Below are 22,481 nucleotides of genomic sequence, written 5' to 3'. Positions count from 1 at the left end.
TTTACTGAAGTAAGAGAGATTGGACACAGCGCACCCGCAGAGATAGCCACATAAAATCATTGTCCATAGGTCGGGGGATCAGCATGTACACTTCTTTTGGAGGTGTCCCTTTTATGGCCAATAACTCGTACAGGGGTGGGAGTGATAGACAGACAGCACAGCAGGAAGGGCACTTGCTTAGCACGCAGCAGACCCGGTTTCAATTCCCTGGCATCCCATAGGGTCCCCCAGCACTCTGTTTTTGGATTTTGGGTCACCCCGGGCAGCAGTCTGAGGTTATTGCTGTCTCTACTCTCAGAAATCGCTCCTGACAGGCTTGGGAGACCATATGGGATGCCGGGATTTGAACCACAGTCCTTCTGCATGCAAGGCAAATGCCCTACCTCCATGCTATCTCTCCGGCCCCAAGAATAATTTTTTTGTTGTTGTTGTTTGGGGGGGGTCACACCCTGCAGTGCTCAGGGGTTACTCCTGGCTCTTCGCTCAGAAATCGCTCCTGGCAGGTTCGGGGAACCATATGGGACACCGGGATTTGAACCACCATCCTTCTGCATGCAAGACAAATGCCCTACCTCCATGCTATCTCTCTGGCCCCAAGATTAATTCTTTTTTTTTTTTTTTTGTGGTTTTTGGGTCACACCCGGCAGAGCTCAGGGGTTACTCCTGGCTCCATGCTCAGAAATTGCTCCTGGCAGGCACGGGGGACCATATGGGACGCCGGGATTCGAACCGATGACCTTCCGCATGAAAGGCAAACGCCTTACCTCCATGCTATCTCTCTGGCCCCCCAAGATTAATTCTTGAGTGTAAAGCCAGGGGTCCATCCGGAGCACCACCAAGAGTGTTTCCTGAGTGCAGAGCCAGGAGTGGACCCCTAAACATCCATCCCTTGGGTGTGGTCCAACCTCCTCCCAAATAAAAAGAAGCCCTACAGCTAGCTGAATTCTCCCTGCAGCCATGAGCTGCAAAATCATTTCCCAGGAAATCCCTCGCAGATGCTGTGGGGGCGTGCAATGCGCCCACTGGGGTCCTTGATCAATCAGGGATCCGGGAGGCCGGGTGTGCCCAAGAGCTGCGCGCTACCGAAGGAGTCAAAGGTCACAGGGGACAACGACTGGGAGCTGGAGACTTTGGTCGCAGGCAAGTGAAGCAGGGACCAAGTGCCGCTGGGAAGGTAACAAGCGGCTAGAGGCCCTGGGGGGGCGGCGGCGGGCCGGAGGGGCGCGGTTCGCCCTTAAGCGCGCCCCCTGCTGGGCTCTTAGTGGCACTGCAGGCTGGTCGGCCGGGAGCTCCTGGTCCCTAGGAGCGGCGCCCCTTGCCGGTCACTCTGTCTCATTGCACCCTGCGTCCCGCAGCCGCAGCTTGGGTCCGGGAGGCCGGTCGGTGGGGTGAGCACCCCAAGAGTGCAGATTGCAAGGGCTGCGTGCGGGACAGCCGCTGGGGTGCTCCGCGCTTCGCTGCGCAGCGCCAGGGCCCTGGGACACCGAAGTCAGCAGCGCAGTAGCAAGCAGAGGGCAAAAGGGGCTGCGAGGAGCCGACGCCCCCCCCAAAAAAAAAACTGGGGCTGGGCTGGCCGGGGTCCCCTTCTCCCCGCTTCCTCGCCCCATCAGGGCCGCCACCTTCTTGCAAATCTTCCCAAGTCTCCCGGGAGCATCCCCCCCAGCCCCAGGCCGGGCGGTGCAGCAAGGAGACTGCTCCCGATCGGTGCTCGCGGGGTGTGCAAGGGTGGGTTTGGGGGGCCAGGGGCGGTTCTGGGGGCGGGCCCGGGGGCGGGGCTGTCTCTGCGGCAGGGCCCAGCGCCGCTCCCCCCCACCCCGGTCTCTCTCTCTCTCTCTCTCTCTGTGTCTCTCCTCCTCCCTCCTCCTGCTCCGGGCGGAGCCCGGCATGGGGGGGGCCGGCGCCCGGCAGGCCAGGTACGGTGATGTAGAAATTGGGGAGACTGGGTGCGGGGCGGTGGGATGGGGCGCGGGGAGCGGGGTGGGGGTGGGGGATTAGGGGCCTGGGAGGCTCGGCGGGGCGAGGGAGCGAAGGAGCCGGGCTAGCAAGCAGGACAAGGCGAAAGGGAGGGGTCCCCGGGATCTTGGGGTCCTTGGAGCGAGAAGGGGATGCTGCGCCCCGGGTCTGCAACACACCGGGGCGGGAGAAGACGGCGCTGAGGTGCAGCACCCCGGAGGTGAGACGGGAGGCGCAGAGGAGAGTGCGGGGTGGCGGGGAAGGAGGCCCCCCCGGCAGGTAGGGAAGCCGCAGCTTGCAAGTCAGCGAGCGGCCGGGGGTCCCCGCTGGAGACCCCGGGGTGGGATGGATGGAGGGGCGGGGGTTGGCCGGCCCCCATACCCCACCCCAGCCTGCCAGACCAAGGTGATCGGGGCCAGGAACGAAGGAGGTTGGCGCAGGCCGGGGCTCAGCAACTGGGGCGCAGGAACAGCGAGGTGGAGGGAGGCCCAAAGGGCTGGATGGAAGTGGGACCGCTAGGCAAGGGAGCGAGATGGATGGGGGGCATTGTCAGCGGCCAAGGCACTGTCCCCACCCTCCCTCTAGCCCTCGTGATAGCAGCCTCAGAGCCCCAGACTGGGCGGCTGGCGGTCTGTCTGTCTACCAGCTTCCCCAGTGGGGTACCAGGGCCCGCAAGTAGGCCCCAGCCTGCTGCCCCGTCTGTAGGTCTTTGGGGTGGCGAGCAGCCCATGTGTGTGAGGGCTGCGCTGTGGGTGTGTCGGGTGTTTATGTCTGTGTGTGTGTCTGGCTGCTCTCCTGTGTTTACCTCTGACTGTCGGGGTGTCTGCGCCTCTGTCGGTGGATGGGTTCCGGGGCCCGCAGGCCCATGTCCCAGAGACACCGGCGTCAATGCATGTGTCCCTGCCGGGGCCATCTGCTAGCAGGCTCCCGATGAATGCATGGACAGGATGGGAATCCGTGTGGCCTGGATTTCCCTCACAACTCTCCACACCTTTGTCAGGGTGTGTGGGTCTGTGCCCATGACTGCTGGGTGTCTGTCGCCCCAGAATCTGGCCGAGTGTCTGAGAGACTGGGATTCAGGGTCCAGCTGTTTTCCTGTCTCCCAGTCCCAAGTCATCACGTCTTTGCTTCTTCTCTCTCTCCCTCCCTATCTCCCTCATTCATTCCTGGCCCTCACCCACCCCACATCTTTCTCTCTCTCTCTCTCTCTCTCTCTCTCTTTTTTTGTGTGTGTTCCTTTTCATTCCCCTCTGCCCCCCCACCCCACCCTAGTGGATCCGGGACCCAGGGAGGGCCGCCCCCCGGGCCTGGTGGCGCTGAGCAGGGACTCCCAGCGCTCACCTCCTGCCCCGCGACATGAACCTCCTGTACCGGAAAACCAAGCTGGAGTGGAGGCAGCATAAGGAGGACGAGGCCAAGAGGAGGTAAGAGCCTGCCCTGGCCCATGGCACCTGAACCCTCCTCTGCTCCTCTGAGCCCCGAGTCCTACACAGATCTTCTCCACCCTGCTCCAAGCTGACTTCTGGGGGCTGCTGCTTCTGTGTTCCCAGAAACCCAAGTCGCCCTGTGCTGATCCCCTCTCTGTCACCTGACCTTGGGAGGGGCATGTTCAGGTGCCCTCCTGTGTATATGGGGGGGGGGCGAACCTTGGGGGAGCACTTGCCTGCATCCTTGGGTCCCCTCCCAGCCCCTCCTGTTGGGAACAGATGGGGGAAGGGCTGTGGAGGAGAGCAGTGAAGCTGGGGGGGTCCCCCTTCCTGTTCTTCTGCCCTCTCAGGACCCCCCCCCCCGGCGCTTCCTGCTTCCCCATTGACACCCCGCAAGCCTGACTCAGAGCCGCCTCCTGGCCCCGCTCCCCCTCCCAGTGTGGAGTTTAATTCTTGTTGTTAATTAGATTAATCAGAGCCGTCACTGCAGCGATCTCTCCCTAATGAGGGGTTAGTAGACAAGCCCGTAATGAATGCTCTCCCCTAGTCGCTGCCAGCCGCCCCCCACGCCAGTGCTCAGGGACAGTGAGAGGGAACAGGGGTGAGCGGGATGGGGGGGTGGCAAGAGGAGAAAGGCATTGTGGAGGTCCCGTGGCCAGGCTGTCATGGGGGCCATGGTGGGGTTGGGATAAGGCTGTGGTACCCAGTAGGAGGGGAAGCCAGGTGGGAGCCAGGCAGGACGCCCCCCCACCATGCTATGCACACTGTCCTAGGTGCCCCTGGTTCGACTCTGGCCTCTCATTTCCTGTTTCTCAGAGACCCTGATTCAGCCCGAAGTTTCTATTTTTGTGCCCCAGAACTGCCCTTCCCACAGTGCTCCTATTCCTGGGCCATGGGGTTGCACCTGTCCAGAAGGGGATGAAGTGGGGGTGCTGGACCTAGCCCTGATCCTGTCCTCCTGGCTGCCTCTCTCCAGCTCTGGGAAGGAGGTGTCCCCGGCAGGCCCCCCAGGGCCCCTACGGCGCTCGCTCAGGATGGGCTTCATGACCATGCCCGCCTCCCAGGAGCACGCACCCCACCCGTGCCGCAGTGCCATGGCCCCGAGATCCCTGTCCTGCCACTCGGTGGGCAGCGTGGATGCCACGGGAGGCGGGCCTGGGGGTGATGACAGCAGCGCCCGAAGACCCCCCACCAAGCCCCGGAGACACCCGAGCACCAAGCTTAGCATGACGGGGTCATCAGGGGCCGAGACACCTCCCAGCAAAAAAGCAGGTGAGATACCCCAGACTTCCTTGGGGCAGCCAGGGGAGGGAAGAGCCATTTCCGGCCAGGGGGGTGCGGGGAGGGTTCATTCAGGGAAGAATCAAGGAGAGAGAAGGTTCCATTTTCCCAGAAAAGGGGGTTTCCTCTTTAGCTGGGCCTGAGATGAACCATTCTCTGGTATTAGTGGGGGGTGCCTTGGGAGTCCATCCCTGGAAAGGAGATGGCCCTGGGGGAACTGAAGGCCAGAGCCACAGATTTGGGGAGCCTGAGTGGCAGGATTGGAGGCCTAGTGGTTACAAAAGAACTTGCTGGATGTCTTTGCAAGAGAGACAAAAGACCAGAAGGGAGCTTAGGACTACTGGCTGAAGGAACTGAGCACAGGCTTGGCATGGGGGAGACCTGGATTGATCCCCAGCACCCTCATGGTCCCTCAGAACAGCTGGGGATGATCCCTCCTATGATCACGGTGCCATGAGTAACCCTTGAGCTCTGTGTCATGAGTAATCTCTCAGCACTGTGCCAAGAATCACCCCTGAGCACTGCTGGGTGTGACCCCACCCAAAAATATATAGCAGAGGAGCTCCTATAGCGTTCCTCACTCAGCCCCATTTCTTCTCTCCTCACCCTGTTCCAGGCACACAGAAGCAGACCCCAGAGGCCCGAGAGTCTGGCCGGAAGGTCCCCCCGCAGAAACCCAGGCGAAGCCCCAACACGCAGCTCTCGGTGTCCTTAGATGAGTCGGGACCCTCTGCCCCGTCCCCCCGAGGGGGGCACCTGCCCCTCCAGCGCCTCAGCAGGGGGTCCTGCCTCGCGGGGGACCCCGAGGTGGGTGCCCAAGAAGAGGAGCCGGTGTACATCGAGATGGTGGGGGATGTGTTCCGAGGGGGAGGAGGAGGGCGAAGTGCTGGGGTCCTGGCCGGGCCCCCTCTGGGGTCTGGGGGGCCGACCCCTCCCGCGGGCGCCGACTCGGACTCGGAGGAGAGCGAGGCCATCTACGAGGAGATGAAGTACCCCCTGCCCGAGGAGGCGGGTGCGGGCCCCCAAAACCTGGCGGCCGCCCCATCCTCTCACCAGCCCCCAGGCCTGCAGCAGGCAGGACCCCGCCGGCCGGCTTCGGCGCTCCCCAGCCGGAGGGACACGGCGACGCCCAGCAAGGCCGCGCCCTGCGAGATCCCGCCACCGTTCCCCAACCTCCTGCAGCACAGGCCCCCGCTGCTGGCCTTCCCCCAAGCCAAGTCCGCTTCCCGCATCCCTGGCGACGGGGTCTCGCGGCTCCCGGTCCTCTGTCACTCCAAGGAGTCGACGGGCCTGGCCACCCCAGCTCCCCAAGTGCCTGTCCGGGAGCGGGAGACGCCTCCCCCTCCGCCTCCCGCCTCCAACTTGCTGCTGCTGCGCCCATCGGGCCGTGCCCGGAGCCACTCGACGCCTCTGCCGCCCCAGGGCTCTGGCCAGCCCCGGGGGGAGCGCAGCGAGCTCCCCAACTCCCACAGCATGATCTACCCCAAGGCGGCAGCACCCCCGGCCCCCGCCGCCTTGCTCCCCGGCGCCCCCAAGGACAAGGCCGTGTCCTACACCATGGTCTACTCAGCCGTCAAGGTGACCACGCACTCCGTGCTGCCGGCCGGACCGCCCCTGGGTGCGGGGGACCCCAAAACCGAGGAGATCGCCGTGCTCCACAGCATGCTGTGCACCAGCGCCCGGCCCCCCGCGCCCGTCAAGTCCAGCGCGCACGGCGGGGTTCTGCACCACCGCAGCTGCCTGGCCTCCCCGCACAGCCTGCCGGACCCCACGGCCGGGCCCCTCGCTCCCCTCTGGACCTACCCGGCCACCGCAGCCGGGCTCAAGAGACCCCCGGCCTACGAGAGCCTCAAGGCAGGGGGGGTGCTGAATAAGGGCTGCGGCCTGGGGACCCCCGCCCCCATGGTCAAGATCCAGCTGCAGGAGCCCGGGTCGGATGGGGGCACCTTCGCCAGCATCTCCTGCGCCCATGTCATCGCCAGCGCTGCGGGCACCCCAGAAGAGGAAGAGGAGGTGGGAGCCGCGGCCTTTGGGGCTGGCTGGGCCCTGCAGCGGAAGGTCCTGTATGGAGGGCGAAAGGCCAAGGAGCTGGACAGTGAGTGTGGGGTGGAGATTGGGGGTGCCCTTGAGAATGCGAGATAGGGGGGAACTGTTGGAAGGGGTGATTGGGAATGAACCCATTGTCCTGCACTGGGAAGTTTTCAGGAGGGCCAGATCAGGGCGGGCCACTGATTGGTGTATGAAGGAGAAAACAAACACTCCAGGAATGGGAAGCCATGCATGGACTGGGGGCCTCCAAATCCAACGCCGGGGCCATCCTCTGCCCCGTCCTGCCCTGGCCCTGGCCCCTCCCTTCCTGGGCTGCAGGGGTGTGTGTTTAGGAGCCTGCGCAGACACCGGAGCTAAACACAGCTGCCTCCCAGCTGTTTCCATGGCAACCCATGCAGACAGGAGGGAGCGAGAGGGAGGCCCCTGGTGTTGCCCGGCAACGCAATGCTCTGCCAGCCCCACTCTTAGAGCGGAGCTTAGTTCACTCACAGGCAGCCCTTCCCCCGCCAGACCCCCTCCGTTCCCCCTGCTCAGGATGGGGAATGCTCCCCCTGATCCCACCCCCCCGAGAATCGCCCATGACCACTGGTTCAGCCGATGCTCCTTCTGGCCTTGTCAGGGCCTCAAAAGGTCTGGACACTAAGGCAGAGATTGGAGATGCAACCCCAGACCCCCTCTGGCCAGGAATAAAGGTGGCAAACAACAAACATCCAGTGCAGGGCGGGTGCCAGGGGCTACAAAGGAAGGGCGCAGTACTGGGGTCCCTCCTGGGGGTGTATGTGCTGGGAACCAGGAAGAGGGTTCCCCCCCCCCCATCTCTCTACAATATAACCAGACCTTTCCCGCATGGCCTTGAGCTCTCCTTGTTCCCTGGCAGAGGTGGAAGATGGTGCCCGGGCCTGGAATGGCAGCACTGAGGGGCCTGGCAAGGTGGAGCCAGAAGACCGGGGCCCCCTGGCATCGGGGATCCCCGTTAGGAGGCAGGGTGCCGAGGGCCTGCTGGCCAGGATCCACCACGGAACGGAGCGAGGCGGGAGCCGCACAGCACTGCCGGTTCCCTGCCAGACCTTCCCCGCCTGCCACCGAAACGGAGGTGCCCCCCCTTTGCTCTCACAAACTCCCCATAGGTGGGAGGGCATCTTCAGGGTCTGTGTTTTGGGCATTACATCCTGGCTGCTCAGCCTTATTCTCCTTCCTCACATAAGCTTAAAAATGGGGGTTAGAGGGCCGGAGAGATAGCATGGAGGTAGGGCATTTGCCTTGCATGCTGAAGGACAGTGGTTCGGCATCCCATATGTTCCCCCGAGCATGCCAGGAGTGATTTCTGAGCGTATAGCCAGGAGTAACTCCTGTGCGCTGCTGGGTGTGACCCAAAAACCCAAAAAAAAAATGGGGGTGGGGTGGGATTGGGGACCTAGATGCCCCTTCCCTCCTCACCCCTCTGCCTTCCACCACAGATTTCACCGGAGCCTACCGCCTGGGTCGCTCTGCCTCCACCTCTGGAGTCCGGCAGGCCGCGCTCCACACCCCCCGGCCCTGCAGCCAGCCCAGGGAACCCCAGAGCCAGGTGAGGAGGAAGAGCTTTGCTTTGTGAAGGAAGCAGGTGTGGTTGGGAGATGGCTTAAGTGCCAGAGTGTCTGCTGCACCCCCAGTTAGACCCCTTCTCCCCACCCCTGCTCAGCAGCATAGAGCATGAAATGTCAGACCTGTACTGCTGGACCTAGTTTTATGAGGTAGGGGTATTCCCAGACCCCAGTTACCCTCAGCACTGCTTAGGGGATCCCTAAAAGGTAGCTTTGTAGCTTCAAGTGACTTGAGTTCTTTGTCATTTGTCTTTTCTTGAGGGGGTCACACCTGGCAGTGCTCAGGGCCTACTCCTGTCTCTGTGCTTGAGGATCACTCCCTCAGTGCTTTGGGGAATCATGGGGTATCAGGCATCCAATCTGGGCTCTCTCTGTTCAGCTCCCCCTGGCCCCAGTATGAGTTCTCAGGCTGAATCCCAGCGGTGGCACTTTGACCTTCCTAAGAGAGCTGCTGGGTGGGGGCCCCCAGAGAAGGGTCTGCTAGCAGGATTGAAGTGTGTGCCCAGGTCATCCTGAGCCCCTGAGCTTAATTATGGGGCCACTGGACACACCAGGCACTGTCCATAGGAGCCCCAGAGGAGGAGCATGTTGGGGGCCCCGCTGAACCTAGGCTGCTGGTTGGGTACCTGGAGAGATGCCCAGGGAAACCCTTGTGCAGGGACAAATGAAAAAATACAACCTACTGCAAAGCTGGGTTTATTTTTTGTTTTATTTTGTTTTGTTTTTGGATCATACCCGCTGGCTTGGGACCATAGGCAGTGCCAGAAACAGAACCCAAGTCACTCACATGCAAGGCAAGCACCCTGCCCAGTGTACTATTGCTCTGGCCCAAAAAGCCAGTGGGTTTTTTTGGTTTTGTTTTTGTTGCAGGTGTTTTTGTTTTTGTTTTTGCTTTTGCTTTTGGGCTACAGCTGGAGGTGCTGAGGGCTTGCTTCTGGCTTTGTGCTCAGGAATTACTCCTGACTATGCTAGGGTTCCTATGGGGTGCCATAAATACAATCTGTATCATTCACTGAAAGACAAGCCTTGATGTATTATCACTCTGATCCCTGCAAAAAAGGCGGAGTTTTGTTTTTTTTGTTGTTTTTGTTGTGTTCGTTAGTTTTTGGGTCACATAGGCAGCACTCAGGTTACTCCTTAGAAATTGCTCTTGGCAGGCACGGGGGACCATATAGGATGCTGGATTCGAACCACCATCTGCCCTGGATTGGCTGTGTGCAAGGCAAATGCCCTAGTGCTGTGCTATGTCTCTGGCCCCTCCAAAAGAGCCAGTTTTAATCTATCTAGTTTTGGGGGCCACATCTCGTAGTGGTCAAGGGTTCCTCCTGGCTCTGAACTCAGGAATTACTTTTGGTAGGCTCAGGGAACCCTATGGAATGCCAGGGATCGAAACCAGATGGGCCTCGTGCAAGGCAAGCACCCTCCCTGATGTACTTATCCAGTCCCCAAAAGCCAATTTTTAGATAAGTTTGAGGGGCTGGAGCAGTGGCGCAAACAGTAGGATGTTTGCCTTGCATGTGCTAACCTAGGACAGACCGTCCCATATGGTCCCCCACACCAGGAGTGATATCTGAGCGCACAGCCGGGAGTAACTCCGGAGCGTCATCGGGTGTGGCGCAAAAATAATTTTTGTTGTATGTATGTATTTTGTTTTGGGGTCACACCCAGCATGCTCAGGGGTTACTCCTGGCTCTGTGCTCAGAGTTTGCTCCTGACAGGCTTAGGGGACCATGTGGGATCTAGGGATCAAGCCAGGATCCATCCAGTGTTGGCCGCATGCAAGGCAAATGCCCTACTGCTGTGCTATCACTCCAGTCCCCCAAAAAGACAATTTTTTTTTTGGGTTTTGGGTCACACCCGGCAGTGCTCAGGGGTTACTCCTGGTTCTAGGCTCAGAAATCACCCCTGGCAGGCACAGGGTACGACCATATGGGATGCTGGGATTCGAACCACCGTCCTTCTGCATGAAAGGCAAATGCCTTACCTCCATGCTATCTCTCCGGCCTTCAAAAAGCCAATTTTTAAAGGGCCCAGAAACTGAGCTAAAAGTACCTAATCTCCAGGTTCCATTTAATCCTCCCCCGTACTTCCAGGGAACTAAAAGCCACACCCGCTGTGTCTGAACAGGCCCAGCTGGGTACCAGACACACTGCCCCCCAAAACCGGGAATGTTTTTTTTTTGGGGGGGGGAGATGGGGTGGGAGGTGACACACAGATTTGGCCAGAGGACCTAGGCAAGGACCAAGTCCCTGACCGACCCGCCTTCTTTTCTCACTATCGGGGCGCACAGACCCACCCGGCACTACCGCTGCCGCTGCCCCTGGCACCCCCGCCGGCCCGCGAGCGCGACGGGAAACTGCTGGAGGTGATCGAACGCAAGCGCTGCGTGTGCAAGGAGATCAAGGCACGCCACCGGCCCGAGCGCGGCCTGTGCAAGCAGGAGAGCATGCCCATCCTCCCCAGCTGGCGGCGCGGGCCCGAACCCCGCAAATCCGGCACTCCGCCCTGCCGCCGGCAGCACACGGTCCTCTGGGACACTGCCATCTGACGGGCCGGGCGCCCCAGAACACTGGCCTCGAGAGAGAAAGGGACCTCTGAAGGACCAGGGGCGAGCAGAACCTCCGCCCTAGCCCCAGGGACGGGCAGCGGACGGGGACCCCCCTGGGCTCGGGGTGCCAGGCGCAGCCCCGGAGACCAGCGGGAAAAGGATGCTTGGGCGGGATGCACCGCCCGGTCCTCCGTCCTCTGCATCTCCGCGCTGGTCCAGCTGAGCCTGGCTGGCCCCGCCTCCCGGGAGGGCAAAGGCCAAGCCATTGGTCAGCATGGGGAGTGGGCGGGGCGAGGGAGCAAGGGGGCGGGCCAGCCAAGGAAAGGTGAGAGTGTTGGTACAGCGGCTCTTGGAGAGTTTAGTGTGCTGGGCCACGAGGGTTCTTTAATTTATTTATTTTTCCAAACACTTTTTTTAATCTTTCCTTTGAGCCTGGAGGGCAATTCTGAGTCCTCCTGCCTCCTCCTGAGCTGCGAGTAAGGAATCGCGGGCAATGAAAGGGTTCAATGAAAGTTTGCACAGTTGCCCCCTCTCTCGACACCCGCATCACCACCATCCTTGCTGCAGGCCCCAACTGTACCTGCCTGGCCCAAAGTGGGGAAAGCTGTTTCCTGAGCCAGAGCAACAGGAGGATGGACGAGGGGGGCGCTTTGTTCAGTATTTCCAAGTTGCCCGAATTTGGTAGGGAGTAGTAGTACCCGCTCCGAAACAGGCATCTAATTTAGCTGTTGGGGTGAGGGGTTAGCACCAGGATGGGGAGGGGGGCTGATGGGGAAGAAGGGACATTTTCGCGGGTGGGGGTGGGCAGGGTATTTATTTAAATTAAAAAGAATCAAAAGATGTCAGGAACTTTTTTTTAATTCCTTTCTTTTCAGAATAATATATTAAAAGACTAACAATCCTAAACCCGGCTGCTTTTGTTTCCCAAACTTTCCCTTACTTTGCCTCCGTGTGTTTGGAGACCCATCAGTGCAGAAGGAACATGAGTAGAGGCAGCCCTGGCCTCTGAAAGCTTACAGTCTGCAATGTAGCGTACTCTAATATCCGGAGACAATCCAAGCCATTGACTGCATTGACTGGATGGCTGGATAAAGATTTCTATCTAGTTAGTAAAAGAAGATTGGTCCAGGAAGAAGAGTCAGAAGGCCTGAGTGCTGCTTTGCACATGGGAACCCCTGGGTTTGATTATTAGCACAGCATGGGCCTCACCCCGTGAAATGATTAGGGGGGCACAGTCAGGTATGATCTGAAAAATAAGAAACAATGGGGTAAGAGAGATAGTACATGGTCAGGGCGCTTGCCTTGTATGTATCTGATCCAAATTTGATCCCTATCACTCTTTATGGTCTCTTTGACAGAACCAGGGCAAGCACTGAGGGAGGGAGGGAAGGAGAGAGGGAGAGAGAGAGAGAGAGAGAGAGAGAGAGAGAGAGAGAGAGAGAGAGAGAGAGAGAGAGAGAGAGAGAGAGAGAGAGAGGAATGGAGGGGGAAGGAAGGAGGAAGAAAGGGGCTAGAGTGATAGCACACTGCCAACCTGGGACAGACCTGGGTTTGATCCAGGAGTGATTTCTGAGCACAGAACCAAGAATAACCCTTGAGCATTGCCAGGTGTAGCCCAAAAAAACAAATAGAAAAGAAAGGAAAAAAGAAAAGTACATCATTAAAAAACCATAAAACTCATCAAATAACCGTAATATGTAACTATTGGGTCAGGGCCAGGAATATGGAAAATACATTGGAAAAGAAAGTGCTTTGCATGTAGGAAAACTAGATTTGATCTCCAGTAGCAAACATAAAAACAAGCACATATACCAAAAAAAATAAATAAATAAAATAAAATTTAAAAAAAGGGGCTGGTGGGCCCGGAGAGATAGCACAGTGGCGTTTGCCTTGAAAGCAGCCGATCCAGGACCAAAGGTGGTTGGTTCGAATCCCGGTGTCTCATATGGTCCCCCGTGCCTGCCAGGAGCTATTTCTGAGCAGACAGCCAGGAGTAACCCCTGAGCACCGCCAGGTGTGGCCCAAAAACAAAACAAAACAAAAAGGGGGCTGGAGAGATAGTATGGAGGTATGGAGGTAAGGTGTTTGCCTTTCATGCAGAAGGTCATTGGTTCAAATCCCGGCATCCCACATGGTTCCCCCGCCAGGAGTAACCCCTGAGCACTGCCAGGTGTGACCCAAAAACCAAAAAGAAAAAAGAAAAACAAGCACATACACCTGAGATGAGTTAGGACTTATATTTGATTAATAAAACTAGTCTTTGAGTTGCTTAAACAAAGAAGACTTGAATAGAGTGATTATGTTTTAGATAAAACTGTAATAGGAGGGACGGGAGAAGATAATGCAGAAGATAGTACAGCCTTGTAAGCAGCCAATACGGGTTTGATCAAACAAACAAAAAAAAAAGCCATACTAGAAAAGATGACTGTTTTTCTTTAAGACATTTAGCTCAATACAATGCTCCCGTCCTCCAAAGGATCATTTGGGAATCTTGACAAAATAATTAGAAAGTTCATCCAGAATGAGAATGAGAAAAACCAGAACATTCTGAAACTGATGAGTAATAGTGGGACCTGCCCTACCAAATAATAAAAGTTGAAACAAAAACTCAGTGTGTTGGGGTTGGCACAGGACAGGCAGTGTCCAGCAGAACAGTGCCCAGAAATAGCCCTGAATGCCCATGGGAACTGAGCACGTATATGATAACGCTGGTGCTGCAATGTGTGGGGAGATGTTGGGGAGGGGGGGATATGATTTGAGAATTGTCTCTGGAACAATTAGCCAATCAAAGGAAAGGCTGAGTTTCCATTTCATTCTTTCTGCCAAAAGATTTCAAAGTAAACACAGCAGGTCTCTCCAAACATGAAAACCAGAAGCAATTCAAAAGACTTTGAAGTGTGTGGAACCAGGCAGAGAGTTCAAAGGGCTGGAGTGTGTGTTTATATGCAGGAGCACCCCCCCCCTGGTGCCCAGATTCAATGCCCAATGCACACTGTCCCCCTGAGAATTGAGAGCCCAAATCTGGGAAAAGTCCCTTAGCCTGCCAATTGTGGCCACCAAACAAAGGCTTTGATCACTTTCACATTTAAAATTAGATATCGGTGTGGAGAGATAGCATGGAGGCAAGGCTTTGCCTTGCATGCAGAAGGTTGGTGGTTCGAATCCAGGCATCCCATATGGTCCCCTGAGCCTGCCAGGAGTGATTTCTGAGCAAAGAGCCAGGAGTAACCCCTGAGCGCTGCAAGGTGTGACCCCCCCAAAAAATAATAAAAATAAAACTAGATATTAAGGGCCTAGTGATAGCATAGTGGGGAGGGTTTGCCTTCCACTCAGCCATCCAGGGTTTGAAACTCGACATCCCAGAGGGCCCCCAATATGATAACTCTATGAGGAGTGTGATTCCTGATCATAGAGCCAGAAGTGGTCTCTGAGAACCACTGTGTGTGTGTCCTAAAAGCCTATCCAAGGCACAGAAAATTCATCAGAGCAAGATTTTCAAGGGCTAGAGATGTAGTTGTAGTGATAGAACTAACTACATGCTCAGCCCTGGCCAGCTGAGTATTAGTGGGTAGCTCTGGTGGACCTCAGGGCCTCAGGGCCCCTCCACACCACTGGGGGTGAACTCTATAAAACAAACAAACAAACAAACTTGGGGCCAGAGAGATATCACAGTGGTAGGGCGTTTGCCTTGCACACAGCTGATTCAGGACAGATGATGGTTTGAGTCCCGGCATCCCATATTGGTCCCCGTGCCTGCCAGGAGCAATTTCTGAGTGTAAAGCCAGGAGTAACTCCTGAGTGCTGCAGGCAGGTATGACCCCAAAAAATAAACAAGCAAAAAAAGGCCAGAGAGATAGCACAGCAGTAGGGCATTTGCCTTGCAAGTGGCAGACCTAGGACCAACAGTGGTTCGAATCCTGGCATCCCATATGGTCCCCCGAGCCTGAAAGGGGCTATTTCTGAGCGCAGAGCCAGAAGTAACCCCTGAGCACTGTTGGGTGTGAGCCCCCCCCCAAAAAATAACCAGGGTCAAAACTATATTGCACAGTGAGTGGGTAGAGTGTTTGCCTTGCATGCAGGCAACTCTCTGTACTCCATAAGGACCCCTGAGCCCAAGAGTGATTCCCAAGTGCAAAGCCAGGAGTAACTTCAGGGTGTAGCCAAACAAACAACAACCACCCAAAAAAGGAGCTGGGGTTGTAGAGAGAGCACAACAGGTAAAGCACTTGCCTTGCACACAGCCAGTCTATATGTGGCTCGTTGAACCTTGCCAGGAATGATCTCTGAGGAATGCTGGATGTTACCCCTAAATAATAACAACAAAAAAGAATTATCAGGGGGCTGGAGTGGTAGTGCAGTGGTAGGGCTTTTGCCTTGCATGAGGCTGATCTCAGTTCGATCCCCAGCATCCCATATGTTACCCAAGTGATTTCTAAGCGCATAGCCAAGAGTAACCCCTGAGTGTCAACCGGTGTGGCCCAAAAACCAAAAAAAAAAAAAAAAAAAGCAAAATAAATTGTAAAGACCAGGGAGATGACCCAAGGGGCAGGACACATTGTATACAGGAGACCTGGCTTTGATTTCATTACCACATGATTCCCCAAGCATTGCCAGGAACAGCTCCTGAGCACAGTGAGGGGAGTAGTCCCAAGCATGACCAGACATGGCCCCCAAATCAAACAAACACCAATACAAGCTTTTTCACCTCGCAGACAAAACCTGGAGCCATAATTTATAATATCAAACTGGCCATGTGAACCAAAAACAGTCACTAGCTACGTAAGTGTAAATGAATACAGCCTTTCCGGAGGTCTGTTTAATCATATTTACTAAAGATTTTAATGTGCATAGTGGAACTCAGAAATTCCATTTCCAGGAATTTATCCCACGGAAATAGTTCTACAAGTGTGTCAAGCTAAATACACCAGGGTGCTAATTGCGGTATTGTTTGCAATAATGAAAAGTTGGAAGCGTCCCCAAAGTTCATCAGTATGGCACTGACTAAATAATTCATGGTAACGAGGGAAAGCTGAAGCTGTTAAATAGAACCCAGAGCAGACAGATGCTCCAACACAAGCCATGGTCCCCACGCAGTGACTAAAACACAGGGAAGCATGGAAGAGGGAACAAAGTACATATTCAGAACTATCACATATTTGCAAATTTGCAGGTAAGTCTGAAAGGACGACAGAGTTGATGGTAACTGTAAGGTCTAAGAAGAGAGGGGGGCTTTGCTGGGTTTAAAAATAAGAATTGGGGAGCTGGAATGATAGCACATCAGGTAAGGCATTTGCCTTGCACATGGCCAACCCAGGTTCGATTTCTGGTATGCCATATGGTCTCCTGAGCCTGCTAAGAGTAATTTCTGAGCACAGAGCCAAGAGTAAGCCGTGAGCACCACCAGGTGTAGTTTAAAAACAAAACCAGGGGGGCCGGGCGGTGGCGCTAAAGGTAAGGTGCCTGCCTTACCTGCGCTAGCCTAGGACGGACCGCGGTTCAATCCCCCGGCATCCCATATGGTCCCCCAAGCCAGGAGCGACTTCTGAGCGCATAGCCAGGAGTAACCCCTGAGCGTCACCGGGTGTGGCCCAAAAACCAAAAAAAAACAAAAAAAAAAAAAAACTAAAAACAAAACCAGGGGGCCGGAGAGATAGCACAGCGGTAGGGCATTTGCCTTGCACGCAGCCGAGCCAGGATGATGGTGGTTCGAATCCCAGCACCCCATATGGTCTCCTGAGCCAGCCAGGAGTGATTTCTGAGTACAGAGCCAGTAACCTCTGAGCACCACAGGTTGTGACAAAAATAAAATAAAATAAGAAAAGGGGGGCTAGAGCATTGACAGGGCAGGGGTGGTAGGAAGGATGTTTACCTTGCATATGGTCAACCCAAGTTCAAACCCTATACAGTCCCCTGAGTACTACTACCAGGTGTGGCTCTCAAACTAAAAATTAAAAAAATAAGGGCTTGTGTTGTCTATAACATCACCTGGAGGCAATCCTCTACCAGGGAAGACCCTACCGCTGCTCTGACATCGACCTACTCAAAAGAGACTTCCCTTAACACTGAGAAGACTTAACAACAACAGTGACCTTCTTACTCGACAGGGCTTTCTGTATTGCTCCTTAATTGTGAGGTGAAACTAGAGGATACTCCACACCAGCCTGACTTCAATATAGGATGTGCAGATTCCAGGATCTTTAATACAGAAACCTGATGCCAACAATAGGACTGTGTGAAAAATAAAACTGTATTGGCACTATAGACAATGACTTGGATTGAATAAACTAGTTTGCCTGGAGTCTAGAGTTGGTCTTATGCCAGGAAACTTCAGGGGTAGGGGTCTCCTTGTATTTAGACCAAGGCTTTTCCTTTCCATATCCCCCATATTTTGGTGGGCCTACGCAAACAATATTTGCCACTCTTACATCGTTTTTACTGTGCTCTTTTGACTAACCCTTAAAAAAAAACCTCTTAAACTTTTGATGTTAACTTAAACTAATATGCATGTGCATGAAAATATAAAAAATACTATGCCTTCAATGTTTAAGGAGTCACATAAATCTCATGGCTTTAGTTTGCTTTGTGTACTGCTAGGAAATGTTATAATGTACTACAATTGGGGGACTTGTGGACAAAGTAATTGTACATGGGTTCTGCCTTATTTTTCTTAATGTTTTTTTGACTGTAAGTTCAATATTTAGGCATCAGCAAGGGGATTTCTTCTGAGAACTCTATTTATGGGCGATTGTCCTTTCACTGTAACTTTACCTTGTCCTCTTTGCATCATTGTTCTCATAATTAAAAATAAAAAATTAATTAAAAAAAAATAAGGGCTTGAGGTTCCCCTGAGCACCAAAAAGTTTGATTCCTGATCACAGATCCAGGAGTAAACCCTAAGTATCACCAGGATGGGTCCCAGAACAAAAAACAAACAAACACAAACCATAAAATAATTTTTAAAAATCAGGTTTTGGGCCTTGATATAATTTAGCAGTCAAGCATTCACTTTGAATGTGTGAAATCCTGGATTTGATCCCCAGGGGCAAAAAATATAGGGGGGGAGGGGGCAATAGATTACCAAGGTTTTTAGGCTAAGGAGTATGCTTAAGAGGCAGTCTAGTTTTTTTGTTTGTTTGTTTGTTTTTTGGGTCACACCCGGCAGCGCTCAGGGGTCAGTCCTGAGGTCACTGAGCTTAGGCTCAGAAATTGCTCCTGGCAGACTTGGGACCATATGGTATGCCGGGATTTGAACCACTATCCTTCTGCATGAAAGGCAAACCCTCTACCTCCATGCCATCTCTCCGACCCTGAGGCAGTATAGTTTTAATTTTATTTATTTATTTTGATTTTGGGCAAAATTTCCAGCTGTGCTCAGGGCTTACTCCTGGCACAGTGAGCCCCTTGGCAGGGCTCAGGGGACCATATGGGACTCTGGGAATCAAACCTAGGTTGGCTGTATGCAAGACAAGTGCCCTTCCCACTGGACCTGTGTGCAAAGCCAGAAGTAACCCCTGAGCATTACCAGGTGCATAGCTCCAAAATAAAACAAAGAAACAAAAAGAACTGGGATCCTCCTCTGATCTCGTGTCAGGGAGATGCTGAGATGCTCAGGGAGTTTGTGGATTAAAAGACATTGTTGTTTGTAATCCATTGGCTTCATTAGGATCCTGTCTCAATCAGATTTGAAAAAAAACTCATCTGGGCTGGAGAGATAGCACAGCGGTAGGGTAGGGTTTGCCTTGCACATCACCAACAGGGATGAACCTGAGTTTGATCCCCAGCATCCCATATGATTCTCTGAGCCTGCCACGAGTGATTTCTGAACTAAGAGCCAGGAGCAACCCCTGAGTGCTGCTAGGTGTGACCCAAAAACAAAAACAAAACAAAAAAGAACTCATCTGGGGTGGGAGCAATAGCACAGTGGTAGGGTGTTAGCCTTGCATGCATCCAACCCTGGATGAACCCCAATTCAATTCCCGGTATCCCATCTGGCATCTCATTTGGTCCCCCATGCCTGCCAGGAGTGATTTCTGAGCACAGAGCCAGGAGTAATTCCTGAGTGTTGCTGGGTGTGACCCAAAAAGAAAGAAGAGAAAGAGGGGCTGGAGAGATAGCATGGAGGTAAGGCATTTGCCTTTCATGCAGAAGGACGGTGGTTCGAATCCCGGAATCCCATGTGGTCCCCTGTGCCTGCCAGGGGTGATTTCTGAGCATAGAGACAGGAGTAAACCCTGAGCTCTGCCAGGTGTGACCCATAAACCAAAAAAAGAAAAAAAAGAAAAGAAAAGAAAGGAAGGGAAGGAAGGAAGGAAGGAAGGAAGGAAGGAAGGAAGGAAGGAAGGAAGGAAGGAAGGAAGGAAGGAAGGAAGGAAGGGAGGGAGGGAGGGAGGGAGGGAGGGAGGGAGGGAAGGAAGGAAGAAGAAAGGGAAAAGAGCTCATCTTTTGTTTCTGACACAATTGAGATTGTGTCCCCTGGTGGGGTAGGTGAGAGAACAGTAAGAAAGCATAGCTAATTTTTTAGGAGTGATAATGTATTTGGTCTATGTATTGGTATGTCTTCTTAAAGAGCGGAGATAAATAGTGGAATATTACACAAGTTCTTGGATTTGTTTGAAAATAAAACAGAAAGGGGGATGGAAAAGTGTGAGGGGCACAAGGAAATAAGAACAGCCTTGAATGATAATTGTCCACTCAGGGTGAATGGTTTTTTTCTCTCTGCGCTTGGCTGTCTAAAAATTTTCCATCATCAAATGATTTGGTTTAGTTTTTAAAGCCAGGTGAAGAGTCAACATTTTTCCTCCTATGGGAAAAAAAATGAGGGTCGGGATCCAATAATATAAGAACTCCCCTTCAGCACAAATAGCTTGCCAATTCAAATGTACTATTTATTTTTACAAAGCTCTATCTTATATATCTATAGGTCTAAGTGTAACCAGGTACTGAAAAATAAAACTGAGATAGAATACGGTATTTTTCCAACCAGATGGTCTCATAGAACTGCTATAGAGACTATATATACTTACACACTATAATTGTATTACATGACTGGACTTTTGCTAGTCAGATTAATAACAAATTTTTTTTTTTTTTTGGTTTTTGGGTCACATCTGGTTAGTGCTCAGGGGTTACTCCGGGCTCTGCATTCAGGGATCACTTCTGGCCGTGCTCAGGGGACCATATGGGATGTGGGGGATCAAACCCAGGTAGACCATGTGCAAGACAAGCACCATCCCCACTATGTCGCTCCAGCCCCTGATTTCAACTTTTAGATGGGCAGCATTTCATGGACCATATCCGGGTGCATGAATCTATCTCCATCTCCTCTGTATTTCCTGTGCTGGTAGTTGATGTTCCACAAACATGGACCCCTTAGTTTACTGATGTTTGTCTTTGTATTAATTGACACACAATCTTCCTTCCCTTTTTCTTTTCTTTTCTTTTCTTTCTTTTTTTCTTTTTCTTTTTCTTTTTTTTTTTTGGTTTTTGGGCCACACCCGGTGACACTCAGGGGTTACTCCTGGCTATGCGCTCAGAAGTCGCTCCTGGCTTGGGGGACCATATGGGACGCCGGGGGGGGGGGGATCGAACCTCGGTCCGTCCGAGGCTAGCGCAGGCAAGGCAGGCACCTTACCTTTAGCGCCACCGCCCGGCCCCTCTTTTTCTTTTTTTTAAATCACACCTAATGCTCCTGGCTTACTCCTGGTTCTGTACTCAGGAGTTGCAGTGGTGCTTGGGGGGGTCAGATGGGAGATGCTGGACATAACCTCTGGGTCAGCTGCATGCAAGACAAGCGCCCTCCCCACTGTGCCATCTTTCTGGCCCCCTCAGGAATCACTCTTGGCAGGGCTCTTGTGAATATGTAAGTGGGATCCATCTTCTCAGCTTGCAGATGGCTACCTTTGTACTTTATCTTTAGAGCAGAGAGAAAGCTCAGCTTTCCTTCCTTTTTTTCTTTCTTCCTTCCTTTCCTTCCTCCTCCTCTTCCTCCTCCTCCTTCTTTCTTCTTCTTCTTCTTCTTCTTCTTCTCTTCTCTTCTTCTCCTTCTTCTTATTTTTTTCTTCTTCTTCTTCTTCTTCTTCTTCTTCTTCTTCTTCTTCTTCTTCTTCTTCTTCTTCTTCTTCTTCTTCTTCTTCTTCTTCTTCTTCTTCTTCTTCTTCTTCTTCTTCTTCTTCTTCTTCTTCTTCTTCTTCTTCTTCTTCTTCTTCTTCTTCTTCTTCTTCTTCTTCTTCTTCTTCTTCTTCTTCTTCTTCTTCTTCTTCTTCTTCTTCTTCTTCTTCTTCTTCTTCTTCTTCTTCTTCTTCTTCTTCTTCTTAGAAAAGGGGTCCAGGGGCCGGGAAGGTGGCGCTAGAGGTAAGGTGTCTGCCTTACAAGCGCTAGCCAAGGAACGGACCGCGGTTCGATCCCCCGGCGTCCCATATGGTCCCCCCAAGCCAGGGGCGATTTCTGAGCACATAGCCAGGAGTAACCCCTGAGCATCAAACGGGTGTGGCCCAAAAACAAACAAACAAAAAAAAAAAAAAAAAAAAAAGAAAAGGGGTCCAGCTAGCAGTGCTCAGGGTTTACTCTTGGTTCTGTGTTTATGAGTGACCCTAGTGTGATATGTAGGATTACAGATACAACTGGGGTTGGTTGCATGTAGTCAAGTCTTAACCCTTGTACTATCTCTCTGGCCTATTGCTTCCTCTAACTCTTCTTTTCTTTAAAATTTTTCTTTTTGAGGTCAGAGATATAGCACAGCAGTAGGGCATTTGCCTTGCATGCAGACAACCCAGGAGACACCTGGTTTAATTCCTGGCATCCCAACCTGGTCGCCCCGTCGCCCAACCTGTCAGGGGCGATTTCTGAGTGCAGAGCCAGGAGTACTCCCTGAGTATCACTGGGTGTGGCCCCAAACCAATAAATAAATAAATAAAGTTTTAAAAATGGATTTTTTGAGGCCATACCTGGCAGTACTCAGGGGTTACTTCTAGCTCTGTGCTCAGAAATCACTCCTGGTGGGCTTGGGAAACACCATGGGATGCTGAGATTCATACCTGGGTTGGCCACGTACTAGGCAAACACCCCACCCACTGTGCTATCTCTGCGGTCCTAGAACTTTTATTTTATTATTTTTGGGGAGTCTATGTTTGGGTTACATCTGGTAATGCTCTGGGTTTACTCCTGCCTCTGTGCTCAGGAAAGCTCAAGGGAACTGTATGGGATGCCAGGTTTTGAACCCAGGTCAGCCACGTACAAGTAGAGCCCTCCCACTGTACTATTGATCCAGCCTCTCTTCTTTTTTAGGATGGTAGGGGCCACACCCTGTAATGCTCAGGGATTGAGCCCAGGTAGGCTGAGTGTAAGGCAAGCACTGTTCCCACCAGGGGTCTCAAACTCAATTTATCTGGGGGCCGCAGGAGGCAAAGTCGGGGTGATCCTTGAGTGCAAAGTCAGTAGTAAGCCTTGAACATTGGGGGGTGTGACCCAAACAACTGAAACAAAACAAAACAAAAAAAGACTTCTCTAGGGCAGGGCCACAAAATGTTGTACGGAGGGCTGTTTGCGGCCCATGGGCCGAGAGTTTGAGACCCCTGGTTCCCACTGTACTATCTCTCCAGCTCCTCATTTTCAGTTCATCCTAGGGACCCCACCTTCTTGACT

The 22,481-nt window shown here is 53.4% G+C and overlaps 1 protein-coding gene across 4 annotated transcripts; it reads left to right on the top strand.

The window, feature by feature from the left end:
* The first annotated feature begins 1,742 nt into the window (after nt 1-1,742).
* NYAP1 (neuronal tyrosine phosphorylated phosphoinositide-3-kinase adaptor 1) lies at nt 1,743-11,598 on the top strand. 4 transcript variants are annotated; one of them, XM_049788582.1, is made up of 7 exons: nt 1,743-1,913; nt 3,226-3,377; nt 4,357-4,652; nt 5,278-6,756; nt 7,588-7,803; nt 8,168-8,277; nt 10,584-11,598. In XM_049788582.1, the coding sequence occupies exons 2-7, from the start codon at nt 3,310-3,312 to the stop codon at nt 10,839-10,841; spliced, it is 2,427 nt and encodes an 808-aa protein (XP_049644539.1). In that variant the 5' UTR covers nt 1,743-1,913; nt 3,226-3,309; the 3' UTR covers nt 10,842-11,598. The 4 variants fall into 4 exon arrangements, with proteins under 4 accessions (XP_049644539.1, XP_049644541.1, XP_049644540.1 ...); XM_049788584.1 differs by lacking the exon at nt 1,743-1,913 and adding an exon at nt 2,000-2,173; XM_049788583.1 differs by lacking the exon at nt 1,743-1,913 and adding an exon at nt 2,000-2,232.
* Nucleotides 11,599-22,481: the final 10,883 nt, after the last annotated feature.

This window comes from Suncus etruscus, chromosome 15 (assembly GCF_024139225.1).
Source record: "Suncus etruscus isolate mSunEtr1 chromosome 15, mSunEtr1.pri.cur, whole genome shotgun sequence".
In the NCBI taxonomy this organism is placed as follows: Eukaryota; Metazoa; Chordata; class Mammalia; order Eulipotyphla; family Soricidae; genus Suncus; species Suncus etruscus.
The sequence above is the reverse complement of the archived record's forward strand: the minus strand, read 5'-3'. Positions and strand labels throughout refer to the sequence as shown.

Excerpts from the sequence above, each read along its gene's own strand:
- NYAP1 (XM_049788582.1), top strand. The coding sequence starts at position 3,310 with ATGAACCTCCTGTACCGGAAAACCAAGCTGGAGTGGAGGCAGCATAAG. Across the intron at positions 7,804-8,167 it reads CGCCTGCCACCGAAACGGAG|ATTTCACCGGAGCCTACCGC; the intron begins GTGCCCCCCCTT and ends CTTCCACCACAG. Across the intron at positions 8,278-10,583 it reads CCAGGGAACCCCAGAGCCAG|ACCCACCCGGCACTACCGCT; the intron begins GTGAGGAGGAAG and ends CGGGGCGCACAG.